This window comes from Archocentrus centrarchus, chromosome 7 (genome assembly GCF_007364275.1).
Source record: "Archocentrus centrarchus isolate MPI-CPG fArcCen1 chromosome 7, fArcCen1, whole genome shotgun sequence".
NCBI lineage: Eukaryota > Metazoa > Chordata > Actinopteri > Cichliformes > Cichlidae > Archocentrus > Archocentrus centrarchus.
The window spans coordinates 19,675,444-19,694,674 of record NC_044352.1 but is presented as its reverse complement, the minus strand read 5'-3'; the positions used below and the strand labels follow the sequence as shown (position 1 = coordinate 19,694,674).

At 40.3% G+C, this 19,231-nt stretch overlaps 1 protein-coding gene across 1 annotated transcript in view; it reads right to left on the bottom strand.

Moving 5' to 3' along the window:
- LOC115782719 (low-density lipoprotein receptor-related protein 1-like) overlaps nucleotides 1-13,676 on the bottom strand; it is an 82,565-nt gene extending 68,889 nt beyond the window's left edge. The window contains exons 1-2 of the mRNA XM_030733084.1: nucleotides 13,604-13,676; nucleotides 2,972-3,112 (exon numbers count right to left, since the gene is read on the bottom strand). Coding sequence (XP_030588944.1) covers nucleotides 2,972-3,112; nucleotides 13,604-13,676 — 214 coding nt within the window. The remainder of the gene's footprint in view (nucleotides 1-2,971; nucleotides 3,113-13,603) is intronic.
- Between the last annotated feature and the right edge of the window lie 5,555 nt (nucleotides 13,677-19,231).

The window sequence follows — 19,231 nt, the reverse complement described above, 5'->3', positions numbered from 1 at the left end:
GAGGCCACATGTCAGCAACTTCCTGAGACCTAAGCCTGTATGTAATTGAGGTGAAATAGCCTGTCTGAACTGAACTGAAGCCACGCAGTGAGGGGGAACCTTGGGAGTGCAGTCCTTGGGAGTGGATAACAGGGTCACACTGACAGACAGGAGTCTGTACAGGCAGCCTTGTGGTGGCTATTTGAGAGGGAGGTGCACACCGACCCATTTATGAAAAAAACTCATGTAGTTCCATGTGTAAAAAAAAAAAAACAAAAAAAACACACATTCATACATGAACTACCCCACACCACCGGTATCAGCTGCCACCTCGGTCACAGCTAGCACCTCATGCAGTGTTACTATCCTGCTACTCTGGGAGAAGCTTGTCTTTAGCTTCTCAACGTAATTACAGCCTAGATGAGTGGCTTGGAAACGACAGGCAATTAGGCCTCCAGACAGTATGATACTGAGGAGTACCCTTACTTCCAGAAAGGATACTTGAGGTGCAGATCAAAGATCCACGCCAGACAAAGGCCCACATTTACAACCCTCCGCCACCCCACCCCCCCACCCACCCCCCACTCTGACAGTAAGTGAATTCATGATCACTGTAAACAAAAACAGGTGGCATTTTCAGTAGATGAAATGACACGTGCATCAGCTAGACTGGTGTTAACGTTTTCACGATAAGACATAAGCAAAAGAATGAGCAGAATAAACCAAGCAGATTCTTATTTGAACTTTTCAAAAACTGTTCATTTAAATATAGAAGAGAAACAAGCTTCATATTGGCTGCGTGTGCTGCCTGCAGTGTCACCGTGTTTGATTTAAATGATGGCCAGACTGCGGGGCAATCCCTTACCAGGACAGAAGCCACAGCCAAGGAACAGATGAATAGAAAGCAAAGAAAAAAGGAAAACGTTGGGAGGAAATGATTTTTTTTTCCAAGCGATATCCCTGTAAGTGTTCTCTGTAGACCAAGTCTGCAGATAGTAATTAAGTTAAACTGTAGATAATGTCGTAATTACAGTAGTGTGCACCACTCTATTTCACGTCAACATTAACACACAAAATTAGACAGTAGTTTGGAGGCATGTTGAAACAGAAGTCTAGAGAGCGGGGAGCCTTCTTGTAATTCTCTGTCATCAACACGAGTTTGAAAGTAAAAGCTAGACTGTTTTTGTAAACTTTGAAGCTGATAAAATGAAGCAGATGAACACAAGATACCGCAAAAGTTCAAGATAAAAACAATGCATCAACACAAAGCTGCTGCAGATTTCAGCCCTTTCAGATGGATCACTGAACACCCCCCCCTTTTTTTTTTTTTTATATCTACTATTTCCATAACAGCTCAGTTGAGAGCTGCCTTGTTTACAGCTGCACAGATGATGCTTTCCAGTAGGGGAGTAACCAGACCAATGACCTGCAAACGGTTTCATCCTGTGAATGGAAAAGCCGGAATAAAGAGAAATAGACTTTTCCATTCCTCTGAGTCAGAGGAGGATTTTAAATAACCTTTAGAATCATACTCCTTTAGAGTCTCCTGACATCATCTCTGCTGGCTCCGGCCCCATTCACTCTGTAGTTTTATCTGCAACCCTCCATTCTAAACACTACTCAAATTTAATGGATGGCTCAACTAAACGACTTTGGATAAAAATCACAGTCTGGCTGCCTTTCTTTGTGATACTTAAAAGGCACCTGGCCTTTAATTTACTTATTAGACTGCAAACACATAGAGCTGTACAGACAGAACTTGTATTTACTGCACTAAAAGATATTTATTAAGGACGCTTAAAAAACTAACGCAAGTGAAGAAGCCCTTTAACCAAAGGTGAAACGAGAGACAGAGCAAAGCCCATGGGAAGTGGGTAATCGAGCAGAACATATCTTGATGTTCTGGTGAAACCCTGCTCTCCATTTCTCCCTGCAGAAGATGAATCACACCATTGTTTGTGTCACCAAAATTACATAAGAGCTACAGAAACCTCACTCAGTTCAATTGCACAGTAGAAAAGGGCAGAAATTGAATAACTGCATTTTGCTAGAATGAATTAGGTGGACCACCCAAGTGTTGTTTTTGCAAAACTCTTCTAAAAAAAATTTTTTTAAGTCTTTAGCTGAACTAATAAAGAAAGAGTTACGCTGTCAGCAGTAAATTCTCATTGTAAAATGTGCATGAATCTCTAAATATGGGTTCGAGACAGATGAAGTAGATGAGAGCATACTTTGTTTAGTCTGAATGAGAAAAGACTTCTCTTTTCTTCTTTCTTTCATTCTTTCTGCTCTGCAGGAAAGGAAGACGAGAATACCGGCTAATTTTAGCTTTTTCCATTTCAACACTTTGATGTGTAGGAGACCACAGCATCGTATTCATAGTAGTGCCTTACTACTCAACTGTATTATATAAGTACCCTTAAGGCTGCGAGTCACCGGCTTGCCTTTGCGTGCCAGTATACGGTGAGAAGGTTTGTGGTATGAGAGAAGGAAGGTGTGGCACAGTAATATTACCATTAGTGTCTGCATATAAACAGAGGGAAGGCTTTTACCAGGGAGAGTTTATGGATGGAGAGGCTGACAGATGTGAGTGGTTGGGACAAGAGTCTTTGGGACAGATGCCGCAGAGTCCAGACAAGAGCAGACACATCTCTGAACATTCAGACTAAACATGGCCACATAAGAAGAGCCATAATTCAGCCGAGCAGCATTCTTCACAGAAAAGGAAAAACCTGTCTCCGTATTCAGTCCTAAATTAAATCGTCTGAACATGGCGCTGTTGTATCTTCAATGCTATTTCAGGGTAGTCATTTTGATGTCTTGCATTATGTGCAACAATTATACAGTGATGTCATGAGCTATAAAAAAAGTGACCTTTTTTTTTTTTTTTTAAAAGATTCATTATCTTGATTAAAGAAAATTATCTCAAGAGCCAAAGCAAAATAATACCAGCACTTCCCAGTTTTGATAGCTGTTCATGTAGAACACTTACAGATATCTGGAGATTCATCTGAGCCATCTGGACAGTCCTTCTCCCCATCACAGCGCCAACCTTTGGAGATACAGGTCACCTGGTCCTTACATACAAACTGCTTAGAGCTGCAAGTCTTGGGCTGCTCATCGGTTTTGGGAGCTGAAAACGAAAAGCAGGGAAAGACGCTGATGGGTCATAGAAAGCAACAGCGGAAATGCTTTTAAATGACAAAATTAAAAAGAAATGCAGTTCTAACCCTGGTAACCTCAGAAATACCAGCATGAACTTTATGGGAATCTACATGGGAAATTTCCAAATTCAAGGTACATAGATTCTAACAGTGGGCAAAGCGACATGTAAAAGTCAACCAAGTTACAACTGTGCTTTTAGTGTTAACAAAAAAAAAGAAAAAAAAAAAAGACTCCATTCACAAAAAACTCTACAACCAATAGTGGTTCTATAGTGGTTCTGTAGTTCTATTTTTGGTTGCTGTTTCTCCCTCTTCTTCCGCAATAGGGGAAACTGCATGCTACTATTTTTAAATTACTATTGAAGGTGTTCTCACTATACAGGCCCTTTCATGTGTCGTGCCTAAGGCATAACTGTGCATTCAATCACCGCTTGACCCATGGGAGACTGCCAAACACGGTAGTCCTGGGCAGCAAGTCAGCACAGATTGTTGAGGCATACCGCACAGGCTAGCCGCACCACAGCAATGCTCCTGACACATCAGCAGTCTGACATGTTTTAACTTTAAAAAAAGGAAAAAAAAATCTCAGGTCAAACAGAGCCCAACAGGGCACCCAAAGCTTCCTTGTTAGATACACCCCTACTAGCAACAGACAAACAGACCCGCATATGTCACTGGGGGCTCAGTTTTGGTAATTCAGCTTATTTACACTTCGTGTATTAAAAGCACAATTTCATTATTATTAGTGACATAATAGGTGAAAATATCAAAATTAAAATCCAGACTGAATACAAGCTAACACTGAGAAAGCTGAAATTCTATTTTCCAGTTTCTCTCAGCATACAGAAGAATGAAAATAGGTTGCCAGAAATGCACAAAGGAAATGCTTTCTTTTATGTGAGTGGTCAAAAAAAACAAACAAACCAAAAAAACAACGCGTGCACAATGAAAAAAAAAAAAAAAAAAAAAAAAAAGACCAAAACGGCCATTTCAGGGAGAAGGTTGCTGTTACTGTACTGTTGTGCAGCAATGCTCTGGGAAGGACAGCACCAAAGGTCTCATTGTGATTCTCTGCAGTGACTGAGCCCTCGCTCACCCTGGATGACTTGCCTCCCTATGTACTTGGCAGGCAGGGAGGTGATTGGGGTGAGTGGTGGAGGGGTGTACCGCAAGAGGGCTGGGATGTGACTGAAATCACAAGAGAGCATGAAGCTAGTGTATCATTGCAATCATGTTCCTTTTGACTGTCAGACTAAAGGGTTTAGACCTTGGTCTTTTTGCTTTTTTTTCTCCACAGGACAGTGAAGTGTATGTTTAAGTCAAACTTCTGAATGCCATGTTTTTGTAGATACAATAAGAAGCTAAAAGGTTGCAGGGATCAAATTGCACCATTCCCATTACATGAGCAACACCTGGATACTTAAGGAGATAAAGAGAGAGTGCCAGATTTTTAAATGCAGAGCTATAGCCCCAGTTCTCTCTTTTTCTTTAAAAAAAAAAAAAGACTGGAGCAAAGCTTAAAACACACTTTCAAGTGATGCATGAGAATAAGGCTTAAATGTAGCTCGGAGACATCATTCTCCAGAGTCTATTAAATGTCATGAAGCTGAGATAGGATGTAAAACCTGAGATAAGAGTGAGAAAGAGAGCTATATAATAATGGACAGAGACCATGAGAGACAGAGGCTAGCCATGGCCTGAGGCCAGCCTGTTAGTTTTGCTTTCTTTCAGCTTACCGATGCCCTGGTACATTCTGGATGGCGATAAACACACATTAGCTTGTGCTTATGTGTCTTCATTTAAACGACCTAACCAACCAACACCCCAAAAATAGTCATACTGGTTGAGCTCTGAGCTGAGATGAATAAAAGCACTGAAACCTCTTCTAATAAAGGTGCTCCCTCAGATCGTGTGCGATGCAGCTGAGCTGATCCAGTTGTTGCCTGCAAATTGACATAAAACTTGAAATAAAATACTGTGGGATCTAATTTTATCACTTTACACACCAGCATGAAATGACCACAGAGGGGAGAACCTCTGAGTCTAATTGGAGCTTGTGGCTGAGGAGGGGTTGGAGATGGAGGGGGAAGACTGGGAGCCCTTCCCTTCAGCAGTGCTTTTTCAAAGCCCACTGAAATATCTCAGAGATGTGAACTGTTACTTCAAGCTTCAAAGTCATTGTTTTTTTCCGCAGCTTATGCCAATATTTTGGGGTGGGTGGGTGGGTCAAAATTAAACCGGGCTGTTAAAGTATTTGGGTTCACTTTACCTATTTTATTTAGTCTTCTGGGATGGGCCCAAGAGTAAACACCAATCCCATTGAATCAATGAACATGCTCCACTTTCAAGCACAGCGTGCTCGCCTCCAACAGCGTTCCCTCCTGATAATGTCATTCCAACTAAAGTATTTCCTGGCAGAGCTGAATAGAAACTTGATAAATCTGCTGTGACTAAATGCTAGAAAAACCAACATCATCAAATATTCCAAACACCAAACAAGAGGGGGAAAAAATCCCACTTTAGAAAGAAAAAAAGAAAACTCCTCTTTGTGTTGCGTATGACTTTTAAAAAGATCAGGTATGACAACCACATCCTTCCACACTAAAGATAACCTGAGAAAAAGAAAAAGAAAAAATCCTGTGGGTATCTGCTAAAGCAAAAACTCATCTAATTAGAGAGAAACATGAGAAAAGTAACTTTCAGAGCCTAACTAGAAACCCTCAAGAGCTTTGAGCTTCAAATCATTACTCAATTTTAGCAACTTTGGAAACTCTACATGAAAAACAAGATTCCACGTCTGCAGAGAAATTACACCATGTGCAAAAATATTTATTGGGCTGTTATTTAAAGCAGGTTAAAAAAATAAATAAATCAAAAAAAAAAAAAAATCCACAGCTGTCTTCCACAGAAACCAAAGTCTGAGTCTGCTCCTCTGTTATAGTTCAATTCTGTTTCACTGATGCTGTATTTCACTAAAAATATCTTTCAGTAGACAGAAATATAGTAAAAGCCTTACATGTGAATGTAAGGCTGGAAGTGAAGGCCAGTATGCTGTGAAAGTGTCTTTAATATTCCAACAGAAACAGCGTTAGTGTTTCTTTTCGATGAATTTAAAGCTCTTAGGAGGTGAAGGAGAAAAGTGAGGACACTAAATGAAGGTCTTGGTGGCATTATTAGAAATCAGAGACTGTAATTCGACTTTTTCTTTCCACGTCATCTTGTCAAATCAAGATATAATTGTGAAGTCAAGTGCTATGCCATTTAACTTACCCAAAACTACACTCAAGGGTTTTCTTCTGGCAATAAAACCTAACTGCACACTGAGCAAATACCATAAAAGTAGCATTTACACAGCATTTATTTCTTTAAATCACAATATTCTCATTGATAATAGTTCAACTGCGCCTGCCTTCCTTGGTGCTCTGAGCGAAGATAAAGGACTAAGCATGATTGTCAAAGACAAAATCATCCACAGTGTTGTCACTAAAAGATTTACTGAACAAATGCTGCGTTGACATATACAAAACGCTCTAAATCACTGAGTTGCTTCCCCAGGCTCAGGCTCCATTTGGCTGACTGGGTTTGACTTTAAGCATACCGTCACTTGTACAGAGCACACACTGTGTTTCCTTATGCAGGGCAGCTAGAGCTCTGCGCCCTCTAAACAGTACACACTGAATTGCCCCAAAACATGCAGAGGAGAAAAAAAGAAAGCATTAAACATGAGTGAATGAGCAAATGCCTGAATGTACACAGAGCGTGGTTCTTGTGGGAACATCCCTCCTGAGTGCCTTATAAGAATACTTTTAAGGCCATCCACTCTTTTAAAAGAGAAAATTTACTTGTTGCTTTGTTTTGATGGGAGCCAAAAACTTTAAGTCTGTCTTTAAGGTTGAAAGGAAGTTTGCCGGATGGAACAGGATGCGGTCATGAGTAAATGGTGCTGCGGCACCAATTCAGCCGCCAAGTGATGGAGGCCTCCAGACACTATCACCAGCTGGGGCGCAACACTGACCCAATTGCCCCCCCCCCCCCCCCAAAATCTGTCTGACTCAATATGGCCATCCGTGCTCTACAGATCAACTCCAGATCCTTGCAGCACATTCCAGCACCTTCTAATTGGTTTCATATGTATAGCTTTGCCTCAAAAAGACAATCAGTTACAGATGAACAGCTAGATTTTTAAAGGAGCCTAACCGTTTTCATTTCAAATTCCAGAGAAAAGCAGTTGTTTCTCTTTGCTTAAGGACTGCTGGAGAATCCTTATCCAACAGTGTGGCAAGGGGTTAAAAAGTTCTGTTTGGCTGTTATGCACTGGAAGCTTGCCATAGTTAAAACAGTCCATGTAGTGGTGTGTGGCACCACTACATTGACCGTCCTATATAGGCACAAAGAAAAACACCGCTTGATATATGAAATTTACTTTTGTTTAACAAGCATGCCTCTAAAACCGAGCACATCCTCGTATTCAACCCAATCACTGCCCTTGTGGATTATTTGGGGGCTGAGCAATAGAGCATGAACTCTATTAAATGCTTTTAAAAGATAACAGTACAAATGGGAACGTGAAATGACTTGAATGAAAATTAAATGGGACTCTGGGTCTCAGTTGGGTTACTAGGTGCCATGACAGTGACATGAGAAAGTGGGAATGAAACCAGGGCTGTTTCACATCACCCATCACTTCTGCCCTTCCTGCGCCTTTATTGTGGAACTAAAACCTTCCAGAGCAGTTAAGGGAGTGAAAAAAAAAAAATAGAAGCCAAAACCACACCCCAAGTACAGAGTGTAATTAGAACCTTACGGTCAAATTTAAAGTGATTTTTCTGTGCTCAGTTTAGCAGGATTTCAGAGGAAGAATCCCTGCATTATGAGTAAGAATTAAAACCAAACATAAGCCACGGGGAAGACAATGAGGGCAGAGAGAAGTTATTATTCTGAATGTTTGTATTCTATTAATTATTCAGGTGGAAGACAGTAGTTTTCCTAACCAAAGTCAGTGCACTTTCAGTGTAAGGATGGAAAGTACAGCGCAGTACAGTCCCATGTGTTTAGAATAGAAGAATACAAGGGCAATGAACACCATCTAACCTAAGGCCCTTCACAGGCCACTGAAACAGCTTCTTTCAGCAACAACTTCGCTTTGTAATGAAGCACTTAAAGCAGCTCACAATGAACTTATTTCCACAGGCCATTCAAGTTCTAAACCACAACAGGCATTTCAGAGGGGTTGAACATGCATGAGAGTCAGTTAGTAGCCTAAAGAGCCTTGTTGTTGTGTCACTGCACAACAAAAGACTGCTGCTTTGACCTCAAAAGTAACCTGATGAGGCTCTGCAGGTTTTCACAAGCCAGTGCAGTAAAATGCAGTGCAGTTAAAAAAAAAAAAGACATGCATTGAGTTAATTTGATTGATGGATATAAAGAAAATGTAAATAGGCTCACGGTGCCGCCAAACGAAAGCTCTTCTAAACCCACCCTGTACTCTCTGCATAACACAGCTCTGTGAAGCCACAGAGGAAAAGTCAACCCAGATTCAGCTGTTATGAAAACAGAATATGGGAGCCACAAAATGAAGGCTGGACCACATAAATTGAGGCATTCACTGCAAGTCAGATGCTTGTATATCGCAGCTTGCCTATATCCTCCGAAGCTACCAGGAAAAGTAGGAATAAGGAACCAATTCACTACGGACACAAACAAGAGGGCTGACATCAGTTGGAAGATGATTGTTTCTTTGATTTAATGTGACTGGATTGCTATGAATCCCTCATTAGACTCACACTAAAGGAGGTAGGAGGGAGGGATGTTACTGGCTCAATAAATGCTAGGAATGAGTCATAAACAATACACAAATGAGTTGTCACCCACTTCACATCTCAACAGATGACCTCTTTGTTCGGTAGTGAAATCATCAACGCGAACTGTGAAATCCTAACTTTTCACAAATGTTCTCAAGACCCCAAAACACAGCCGTTACCTCAGCACCAAGTCTTTTAAGTCTTTCTTTTAAGTCTTTTACCTTGACATAAGAGCTGTGGATCACTGCAAACAGTTAAAGTCAAATACTACACTTAGCTTTCAATCTTTATAGTAGTTTTTGAATAAAGTACAACTAGTTATATAAGAATTTAATCCGACCACTGCTAATTAGTTTTGCCTCCAGTGTCTTGACAAGTGCTTGTATTTCACAGCACATTATAGTGACCAAAATAAAAGCTATAGTATCAGACAAAATTTTTATGTTATATAATTTAGTGATATGTCTGTGTAGATTCTCAGTCATCCAGGTCATAGTAGTCTCTGGAGCTTGAAAAAGGCGACTGGACTTCTTTTTGTTTCTTGAAGACGTTTCACCTCTCATCCGAAAGGCTTCTTCAGTTCTCAACCAAATGGTGGAGAGACCCAGGTATTTAAACCCCTGTGGGCGTAGTCCCCTGGAGGTGGTTATGACCCTCTATTGATCATGTGTGTGAACACATGTGCCCAGGTGTGAAGGGGGCGTGGGTCATATTTAATCAGTGGTTTCAGTTAAAATTTAGTGATACCTTACCAGAAATTATATTTCCCCAAATCTCTCACTTTAACAGCTCAAAAAAAAAAAAAAAAAACTTTCAGCTACTCCCTTATTCACGAGGGGTTGCCACGGCAGGTAGCTCCACATGTTTAATTTGGCAGATTTTTACGCCGGATGCCCTTCCTGACGCAACTCCAAAGGGATTCGTGTCTCCTCCCGGGATCGAACCGGGAATCTTTCGTTTGTTAGGCAAATGTATAAAACACTACACTACACTATACTAGACACGCCTTTGCCATCGCAACACAGATACATGAAAGTTTTCTACATGTACTGTCACAATCCAGTGGAAGCAACCACTGACACTAAAGTAAACAAGTCTGACAAATTGCAGAAAGCCATGAAATTGGAAACTTATCTTCATGTATCAGATCCTCTCCTCTGGCAATGTGTGAAAGTAGCCAAGTGTCCCTGCGATCAATCGATTCTCCAGTCAAGCGCAAAGACAGCAACGCCGCCAACGTCTTAGTGTACATGTCAGTCAGCTGGTAAAGCCAACGAAACCAACACAGAAACCGGAAGTCTCCAAAACAAGGTGTAAGACAAAAGTTCTAATCTTTTGCAGTTTCGCTCATGCTCTGGATGTTTTAAAAAAAATCTAAAATTTCTAAGAGTTATCACAGTAACATTGGACAGGAACAGAAAGCAAATAAAACACAGTGCCTGATTTAATCGTCTGCAAAAACCCAGTGAATCTTACAGATCCTAATTAACACAAACCCACACTTCCTATTCTGTTAAAATAAGCCAGTCCGGTCTTTTTTGTGGTCTTAGAAGCCAAACAGGATAAACAGTGATGTAACTTGCAGAAAACACCAATTACAGCACACCCCTGCTATTCACAGTCAACAAACACTGCGGTCTCACGCCTTCAATATGTGGGCAACAACAGTGAAGACAGTTGTGTTAATCTCGTTTTTACCTTCCAGTCACAGTTGATTGCAATGCAGTGCAGGAAGTGGAGGGATAAAAAGGGGAGATCTTTACACTGACTACTGTCGGGAACACCACCGTCTGCTGTCATCATTTCACAAGTATCTTAGCTCAATCCAGAAGACAAAAAAACGCAAAACCTCCTGCACATAAGCTTAACATTAAATTTCACAAAGAAGCTAAAGAATGTATACAATCTGGACAGCGGTCTTTATTTCACTCCTAATTTTAATCCTCTATGGTTCTTTGTGACAAGACTCTAAATGGCAGAAACTCATTTTAAGGATTATCTCTGCTAGCAGATCAGTTTGCAGTCAACAGTCATCCTTAAGTGTACAGAGTTACAATAACTACTCCCCAGTGACCTCCACTTGAAAGAGCTGAAGAGCGCAATCCAAGTTCTATTATCTGTTGAATTTGTATGAAGGGTGCTGAATTTTTCCAGCAGATGTTTCCAGTGACAGCTCAGAGGAAAAGGTCCCATTAAGAGGGGTCAGGCAAACTCACTGTAGACTTCTCAGGAATTCAGCCTCTTCCGCCTCTGATCCACATTTAGACATTTCACAATATCTTCTGCCTCACAGGAGTGTTGCTGGAAAGAATACTTTGTAATTATGTTCAAATATCTAAGGTTTTATGTAACAATTAGCAGCATGAAATATGACATTTTACCCCCCCACCCACCCACCCACCCCCCCGCCCGGAAAAAAAAAAAAAAAAAAAAAACTAGAAAGGAATCAGATGTTGAAGTAATAACCTGTCTAATTCCACATCACATTTGCTGTAATGTCAATTGGAGCTGAAATGATTAGCCAATTCTACACCAATTAAGCAACAGCTATTTAATCTATTGGGTTTCCCCACATATATTCCTGATTAATCACTTAGACTATTAAAAGGTCAGAAAATTGTGAAAAATCCCTAAAGTTATTTCTCTGGCAACTTCAGGTTGAAAAAACAAAAACAATGATAAACAGTTCAGTTGAACTATCATCATATACTATAAAGAAAATCATCAATGAAAAAGCTGGAACTTCAACTTTTTTTCTTCTCACTTGTCAGCTGATTACTTTTCACACAAAACACAAAGTATTTGATTTTCCATCTTCTCAAATGTTGGACTTTGCAGCTTTTTTCCTCTGACTGTCACTGCAAACTGAAAACATGGGCCAAACAAGCCATTTGGATATGTCAGTTTGGGCTGTCTGAATTTTGTGAGGAATGTTTTTGTTTGTTTGTTTGCCTGCCTTTTGTTTTGTTCTCTTCATGCCAGCTTGTTACAGCTATAGGTATCACACAGTTGGAATAAGCATCAATTCAAATTCAGCCTGTGTTTCCTCATATTCTCCAACATACTCATGGATTCATTAGAAGATCAATAAGAAAGGGATCTGTCCAGATGATTGTTCATTTTTCCACTCACTATAAGAAAAAGAATTGAAAGGCTAGCCTTAGGGCTTATCTCTACTCAGCCCCCCCCCCCCGGCCCTGCACTGCTCCAATGGGACACTGCTAAATCAACTGTTAATAATGACATAACACACATACAGCCCATGGCTTCCATCCCTGATTCCCTGTGATGTAACTTGTGTGTCAACTTCAGACTATCAAAAAAAAAAAATTGCTAATTGATTCTTGGTGAAGGTTTTATTTATTTATTTATTTTTGTTACACCCTCCCTCCCTCCCAGCTCTTCCAACCCCACCACCCCCCCAAGTCACATTTAAGTTGGATTAATGGTCTCCTCCCTGTGTCCAGATGTTACATGGTGATGGAGGAGGGGAGAGGAGCTTGCCTACTCCTGTAACCTCAGCTATGCCTTTCCCTCTGGACAGCCTCCATCAAAATCTGATGAAACTTATATAAGAACTCCAAACAATGAGTTGACCTCTGTAGTATTAACAGATGTTAATGTGTTACCTCACTCTTGGGCACTTAAGTAAGCTTAGGCTGAGGACATTAACAGTCCAGAGCTAGATGTGGAACCATCTGGGAATGACTTATTTTATATGAAAAAAAAAAACCTAAATAAATGTGGCGTTTTTGTATATTTCTGTTCCCTTCCACATACTTAAGAAAGGGAAAAATAAAAGCAAGTTGTGAGCTCAACAGGTCTGCCATGGGTTGTCACAAGAGCAATGGTGCATTTGATAGCTCATTATTGCCATCAGGGATTGGGGAGTATTAGGGAGCTCCTGAGACGTAAGAGGATAAATGCACGTTTATTCATTTCACTATCACACAGTACCTGGCTGTCACAAATACTGTGATTTCCAGGCATCTACAAACGCTACACGTCGGGGCAAGCCGCGCCATTAAGCAAGCAGACACAACTGTTGTTGCGTTTGCCGCAAGTGGCTGAAAATAAACATGTAAACTGATCTGAACGATGTCAAAGTTAAAGCGCGCTGCTCCGATTTTGTGAATAGAGAAGCAGCAGACTGGGTTTGAATGGCAGCCGTAAGGTGGAATATTTTTTTTTAATTCTCTTTTTAAGTGGAAAGTGGATTTAGGCGTTTTTTTTTTTTTTTACACAAGCCAATGAGAAATTCCGTCTTCAGTAAATGGGGTCGTTCATGGAAGTGTTGTGACAGCCTTTTACCTGCTTTATATTCAAACAGTGACTAACCTGACTGTCTGCTATCCTTACAGGGAGGCCCATTCTGTCTGCTCAGACAGGGGCTCCGCTAAAAAACGCAGACAGATTTTAGGCCAAAACAACCAGCACACCGCTTATCTGTGCGCTACTTTCTCTGATTTACAGGCTTTCCAGATCATCTCTTCCTCTGAGGAGCCCGCCGTGGCACACTGTTATCATCAGGGCAACCTATTCGCGGCGTTGGGCTCCAACTCTGGTGAACGCAGGCCTGTGCGCAGATGCTTTGCAGGGGAAAGTGCTCATGCTTTTCTCGAGTATCACAATGCAAGATTAACACAACAGGCTTCTTACCTACGGTCGCACCGTTAGGAGATGTGATCTCCAAGCAGAGTATAAATCCCAAGTAAAGCAACCTCATCGCCATCTCCAGAGCAATGCCCGATGGCACTGCTGGTTAGAAAGGGATAGATGAAAAGTTGGCTGGATTTCTAAAACCAAGCAGCCCAAGCAGCCACCTCATCCGAACCCTCTCAATGGTCCGGGTGCGATTGTCCTTTCAGTTGCACCCTCGGTCCGGCACGCTGTCCGCTTCAGACAGGTTTCTGCAATAAAGGGAGATTTGCTACAGCCCGATGAGGCTATAGGCAATGCAGCAGCAGAGTCATGTATATTTCTAATTGATTATCGGCATTCAAACATGATGCCCTCTGTCTTTCTGTGCTTGCTGGGGTCTCTGTTTCACCGCACCATGCCACCAAAATCGTCCGCTTGTATAGAATGAGCCCTGCAGCCTCCGGCTCCGTTCAGCTCATTCCGTGTTAAACTAAAAAAGAAAAATTAAATGGTAAAAACCTTTTTTTCCGACTGAGCGCCAACGTCTCCCTGTGCTTGTGGCTGCATGAGTGGATGGTCAGCCTCTCAAGCCCCAGCACTGTGGACGAGTCCGTGACGTAACGCTCGCCTCCTCTTAAAAAAAGGGAAAAAAATGGGATAACTAAGAAGAAATAGCCCTGCCTGCGCATGCTCCAACACACCCCTTTTTCTCCTATTTCATGGGTTTTTCATCAACCGTGGAGGTGGGAGAGAGAGAGGTGGAGCTGCAACTAGCGCCCTGAAAAAGCCATGTTGGCTCCATCTTCTTTCTTTCTACAAAGCTTTAGTAATGCAGTAAGTTAGGTAATATTTCAACCAGCCGGTTAAAAGGCTGTTTTAAAATTTGCTCAACATAAAATTATATATTTCCCCACAATTTAAAGTTATTTTAACTTCATATAGGTGGAAGAAATAATTTGACTAAAAGAAATGCTTGCCTTTAAATGTGAACGGTGCTTTCTTGTAATCTCATCATGATCGAATATGCATTTTGGTTCCAGATTAAAAGCGTGAAGTAAGAGTGCAACAAACCGTGTGGTTGGTGTAACCTGCGTTGTTTGTGTGGGACGCCAACCTCTGGTTTCTTTACTAAATCATGCCCCCTGGTGACACACAGAAATGACCACTCGATGTGAGCGTTATGAAATACATATTTTGTAAAGTATTGTCAGCATTTGTGTGTATGTGATCTGTTTTCGCAAAGCTAATAACAACAATTTTATTTAAAATGTGGGTTTAATTAAGGACATTTACAGTACACACTTCCATCTATTTAACAAATCACCCTTTTACTCAGCAGTGATACTAAACCTATTTCCAATAACGTGGGGACTTTTTTCCCCCACAGACAGTGTGTGATCTTAAAAAAACAAACAAAAAATAAAATAAAGATATGTATGAACATGACGGGATAGTTTCATTAACCATCTAAACCTGCAGGGGGCAGTGGACACTTAGATTTCAGAAAGGCATGCATACTAACTCATTTTACCAACAAAACAAAAAGAATCCAGCAGTTTGATGCAATAGCTGGTAAATTTTACATGATAGAACTTATGAGAAATGTCTGATCAAAGAACCGGTTGGTTAAAAAGAGAATAAAATATTACCTTTGACTCTGCTACAGCTGATTTAAAGCTGAAATGCTCATAAATTACTCTTTCTGTAAGTGTATGGTAGCTAATCCAGTGGATGTCTCCTACTGGTATTTAATTGTGGGTACTAAAAACGACAGCTGTGCATTTCACGCTACACAAACTGACAGTAATTTCGCTGCCACCAGTGTTAAGAATAAGAATTTCTTTTCAGGGTTTTTCAGCTTACAGATGTTTACCCAAAGCCTGAATCACAGGAGAGAATGTCAAGTATGTGGAGAATCTGTGAAAAACAAGCCTGAAAATTCTGGATATCTGTTTAATCCAAGCATATTTCACTCCAAGCTTGAGACAGAATATAAACACAAAGAAAGTTAGAGAGGAAATACTGTAGTGGGAATTTTTTTGCAGCTATGGATTGCATATATTCCAGTTATGCTCCCTTTAAGCTTCCCTGGAAAACATGCCAGCAAATTTTTATGCTTTTTTGTTTGCTTGCTGTACATCCTGTCTGTCAACACAGCGAACTACCACAAATGCTGGTGTCACCTCCACCTGAAAATGCCCCTTTTGTGAAAGAAGGTTTGAGCATTGTCATTTAAAGGAGACAGACGCCAGCATGCTGTGTGGGAGACAGGTTGAAAGAGTGCCAGCGTAAACACTCCCAGACCACATGTTCTCCCAGGGCAGAGGGGCTGGCTTCTCTCCAGGCACATCTGCACACAATCCCTCTGCTCTCAGAGAGTGAGCCAAGGAGACAGAGCGGGGCAAAGGAGGGAAAGGAAAAGGGAGAGAGAAAAGCGTTCCCAGACAGGGAGAACCTGACATTTCTGTGAAAAGAAATGTGGTGTCAGTGATGACAATGATGACATCTGACTTTAAAAGAAAAAATAAGAGAAAGAGAGATGATGAAATTCAGCATACAGACAATATGAAGTATAAGAATCTACTTCCTGTATGCAAAAGAAGTACAAATTTGTGTGTGAGTGCTCACCACCATCTTAGTAACTGTGCATCTGTATTACACCATTACTTCACATGCCAAGGTCTGCTTGGCTACAGTCATTACCCAGGCTGCTTGTATCCTTGAGAGAAGATGGATTGCTGCATAGACAAAGCTGCTGATTCTCACATAGCCATAGTCTACATTTTTATGCATGCAGTATAGCTACAGATGCATGTAATTTTCAACACATTTTTACTCCGATGCATACATTCTTTGAAACATACACATCCCAGGGCCTATTAAGCCCCTCTCATAGCTTTTCTTGTTTGCTGCCCTTTGGTTTGCTGGTAAAGTGTGGCTTTGTGCATGTTTTTGCCAAAAGGTAATTACTAAGCAAGCTATGCTGACAACACCTGCGGAATGTAGAGCATGCAGCACGGGGCTGTGTTCTCCTAACCACCCAGCAACCTCTCCCCACTACCACACCTCGCTTCTTCCCCATCTGTAACCCTCCCCCCACGCAGCCAGCTAGCAAGTATTTTCACAGGGTTTGTGGCTGCAGATGTTATATGGAACATTGACATTATTCTGCTGGGAAATAAAAATCAACACTAGATTATTGCAGATTAAGATTCATAATTAACAAAATTTCATTTTTTCTGTTAGTGTGGAGGAAACCCTTTCCAAAAATTCCTTGTTCCCAACAGGCCCCATTATTCCTGTTACTGGTGAATCTGCAGTGTGTGTTGTCTGGCTCGCGCACACTGCTGACTGAGTCACTCCCCAAACTGTCCTTGAGCTCTGTGGAACACACAGCCCATCTGGCTGAACACTTGCACAAATACACGCACAAACACACATACACATCAAAACATTGCATAGATTTAAGCAGGGGAGGTGAATGACTCTGGGTGACCCAGTTGTGGTCTGAAACTGGTCCAGTCGAAAAAAGAGAGTCAATATCTGGCTGGAAAGAATGCTGCCAATATAGAATACTGTTATTTTAACAACCAGTGCATCAAGTTTTGATATTGTGCACATGCATGTACTTGGGATACAGAGATAGAGGGTGGAGAGAGACAGAGATTACGAATTCAGCTGAGCCTCTCCCGTCTGTCTGACTAGACCATCATGATGAAATCTGGATGAAATCCCTTGTGCACGTAGATCAACATAAGTATACGGGCTCCGTCTGAGTTGTGCAGTCATAGCTGTAACAGGCAAATGCCAGCGGTAGAGAGAACCCACTATATAGCTGAGTGAGCATATGTTTTCAGCAAACATGTGGATTAATGAGTCAAAGTACACAAGAAAAGGCAAAAGGGTAAGAAGATTTAACCCTCAGGCTGATATGAACACTTTCATCATGCATTGTGAAAATGCATGAAAAGAAGGGTGGGAGCTAATTTTGACCGATGCTACTCTCTACACCGATGTTTGGTTTTTCTTTAAATAGAAGTATGGAAATAATTGGCAGATTCAGTTGTATAAAAGGGAAATAAAGCACTAAAACACCAAAACAACTATTAGGTATATTTTCAGTAAAGTATAGCTTAAAGCTTTTAATGACAGTGAAGTATCATCAGATAATTGACATTACTACATTTAATTACTGCATTTCTCTTATTGACAAACATTAAAACTGCAACATTTTCTGATTGTAATAATCAATATTACCCCCTCTGCTGAGGAATCCCTCTGTGATTGTAGTTACATATAAAGTGTGCAGATAATTTACTTTTTTTTGCTTATTTCACCCATTCTTTTACCTTTTAAATAAGATTTTATTTATATGATCATTTATTTAAGAATAGTAACCTACAACACAATTTGAACATTGTTGAAAGACTATGTGAAAATCTATATAAAGACAGGATGCAATAATATGAAAATCATTTAACCTCTTTATTTAAGTACATGGAGTATATAGACATTATACAATACCACTGATATTTTTATTGTTATTTGACAAATAATAAAATTTTAGATGCAAGCATCACATTTTCAGAAAGTTAAGATGGACAACAAAAGACTGTGAAAAAGCACAGTTCACAGTTCAAAAGCCAGCCTCCTATAATGGTATGAGTGTGGATTATAATGCACATAGCGATAGATAGATAGATAGATAGATAGATAGATAGATAGATAGATAGATAGATAGATAGATAGATAGATAGATAGATAGATAGATAGATAGATAGATAGATAGATAGATAGATAGATAGATAGATAGATAGATTTTTTTTTTTCAAAAACACATCGTCAGTTTTAACTTCTGATATGTTGTCTTTGTACTATTGTCAATTAAACAAAGGGTTTAAATGTTTTTGCAAATTATTGCATTCTGTTCCTATTTACATTTCACACACTATCCCAACTTTCTTGGAAATGAGCAAGTAGCTCATAAAGTTAGTAGGTGATAGCCTTAAAGAGCTGCTGGCTGTTGGTTTACTGTGCATTTTGGTGTGGTGCTGAAGTTAAAAAGAAGGGCCAGATAAAAAGACAATAATGGGACAAGTGATTGTGTAAGATAATATATTTGATGACTGAGCTTCTTTTCCTTGGATGATCAGGGCCAACAATAATCTTTTTGGAAATGCATTTTGGAATCATACTTGTGTGAGTGTATGTGGGCTGATGCTCCCAAAGAACGGCACTTGGAACAGCACTTGGCTGGAGAAGAGAAGGGATGGCTGGTAACTTTATTAGACAGTTAATCTAACTTTAATTATATAATAAAAAGGAATATTAATTAATGCTTTCTCTTTCCATACATGTTGGCCTTAAGGCAAAAAACAAACCATATACACACAGACACACACACACACACACACATATATATATATATATATATATATATATATATATATATATATATATATATATATATATATTCTGAATTACTCTGTAAGCTGCTGTATTTCAGTGTCTACTTTCTACTCAGGAAACAGTAGTAGTTGTCTTTTCCTCCTCATTTCTCATGCATTATAGGTCCTTGAAGCTTGTGTGTAGTTTGCCGTTAAAGCCAGCCGGTAAAAAAAAGACTTACAGTTGGGCAGATCACCT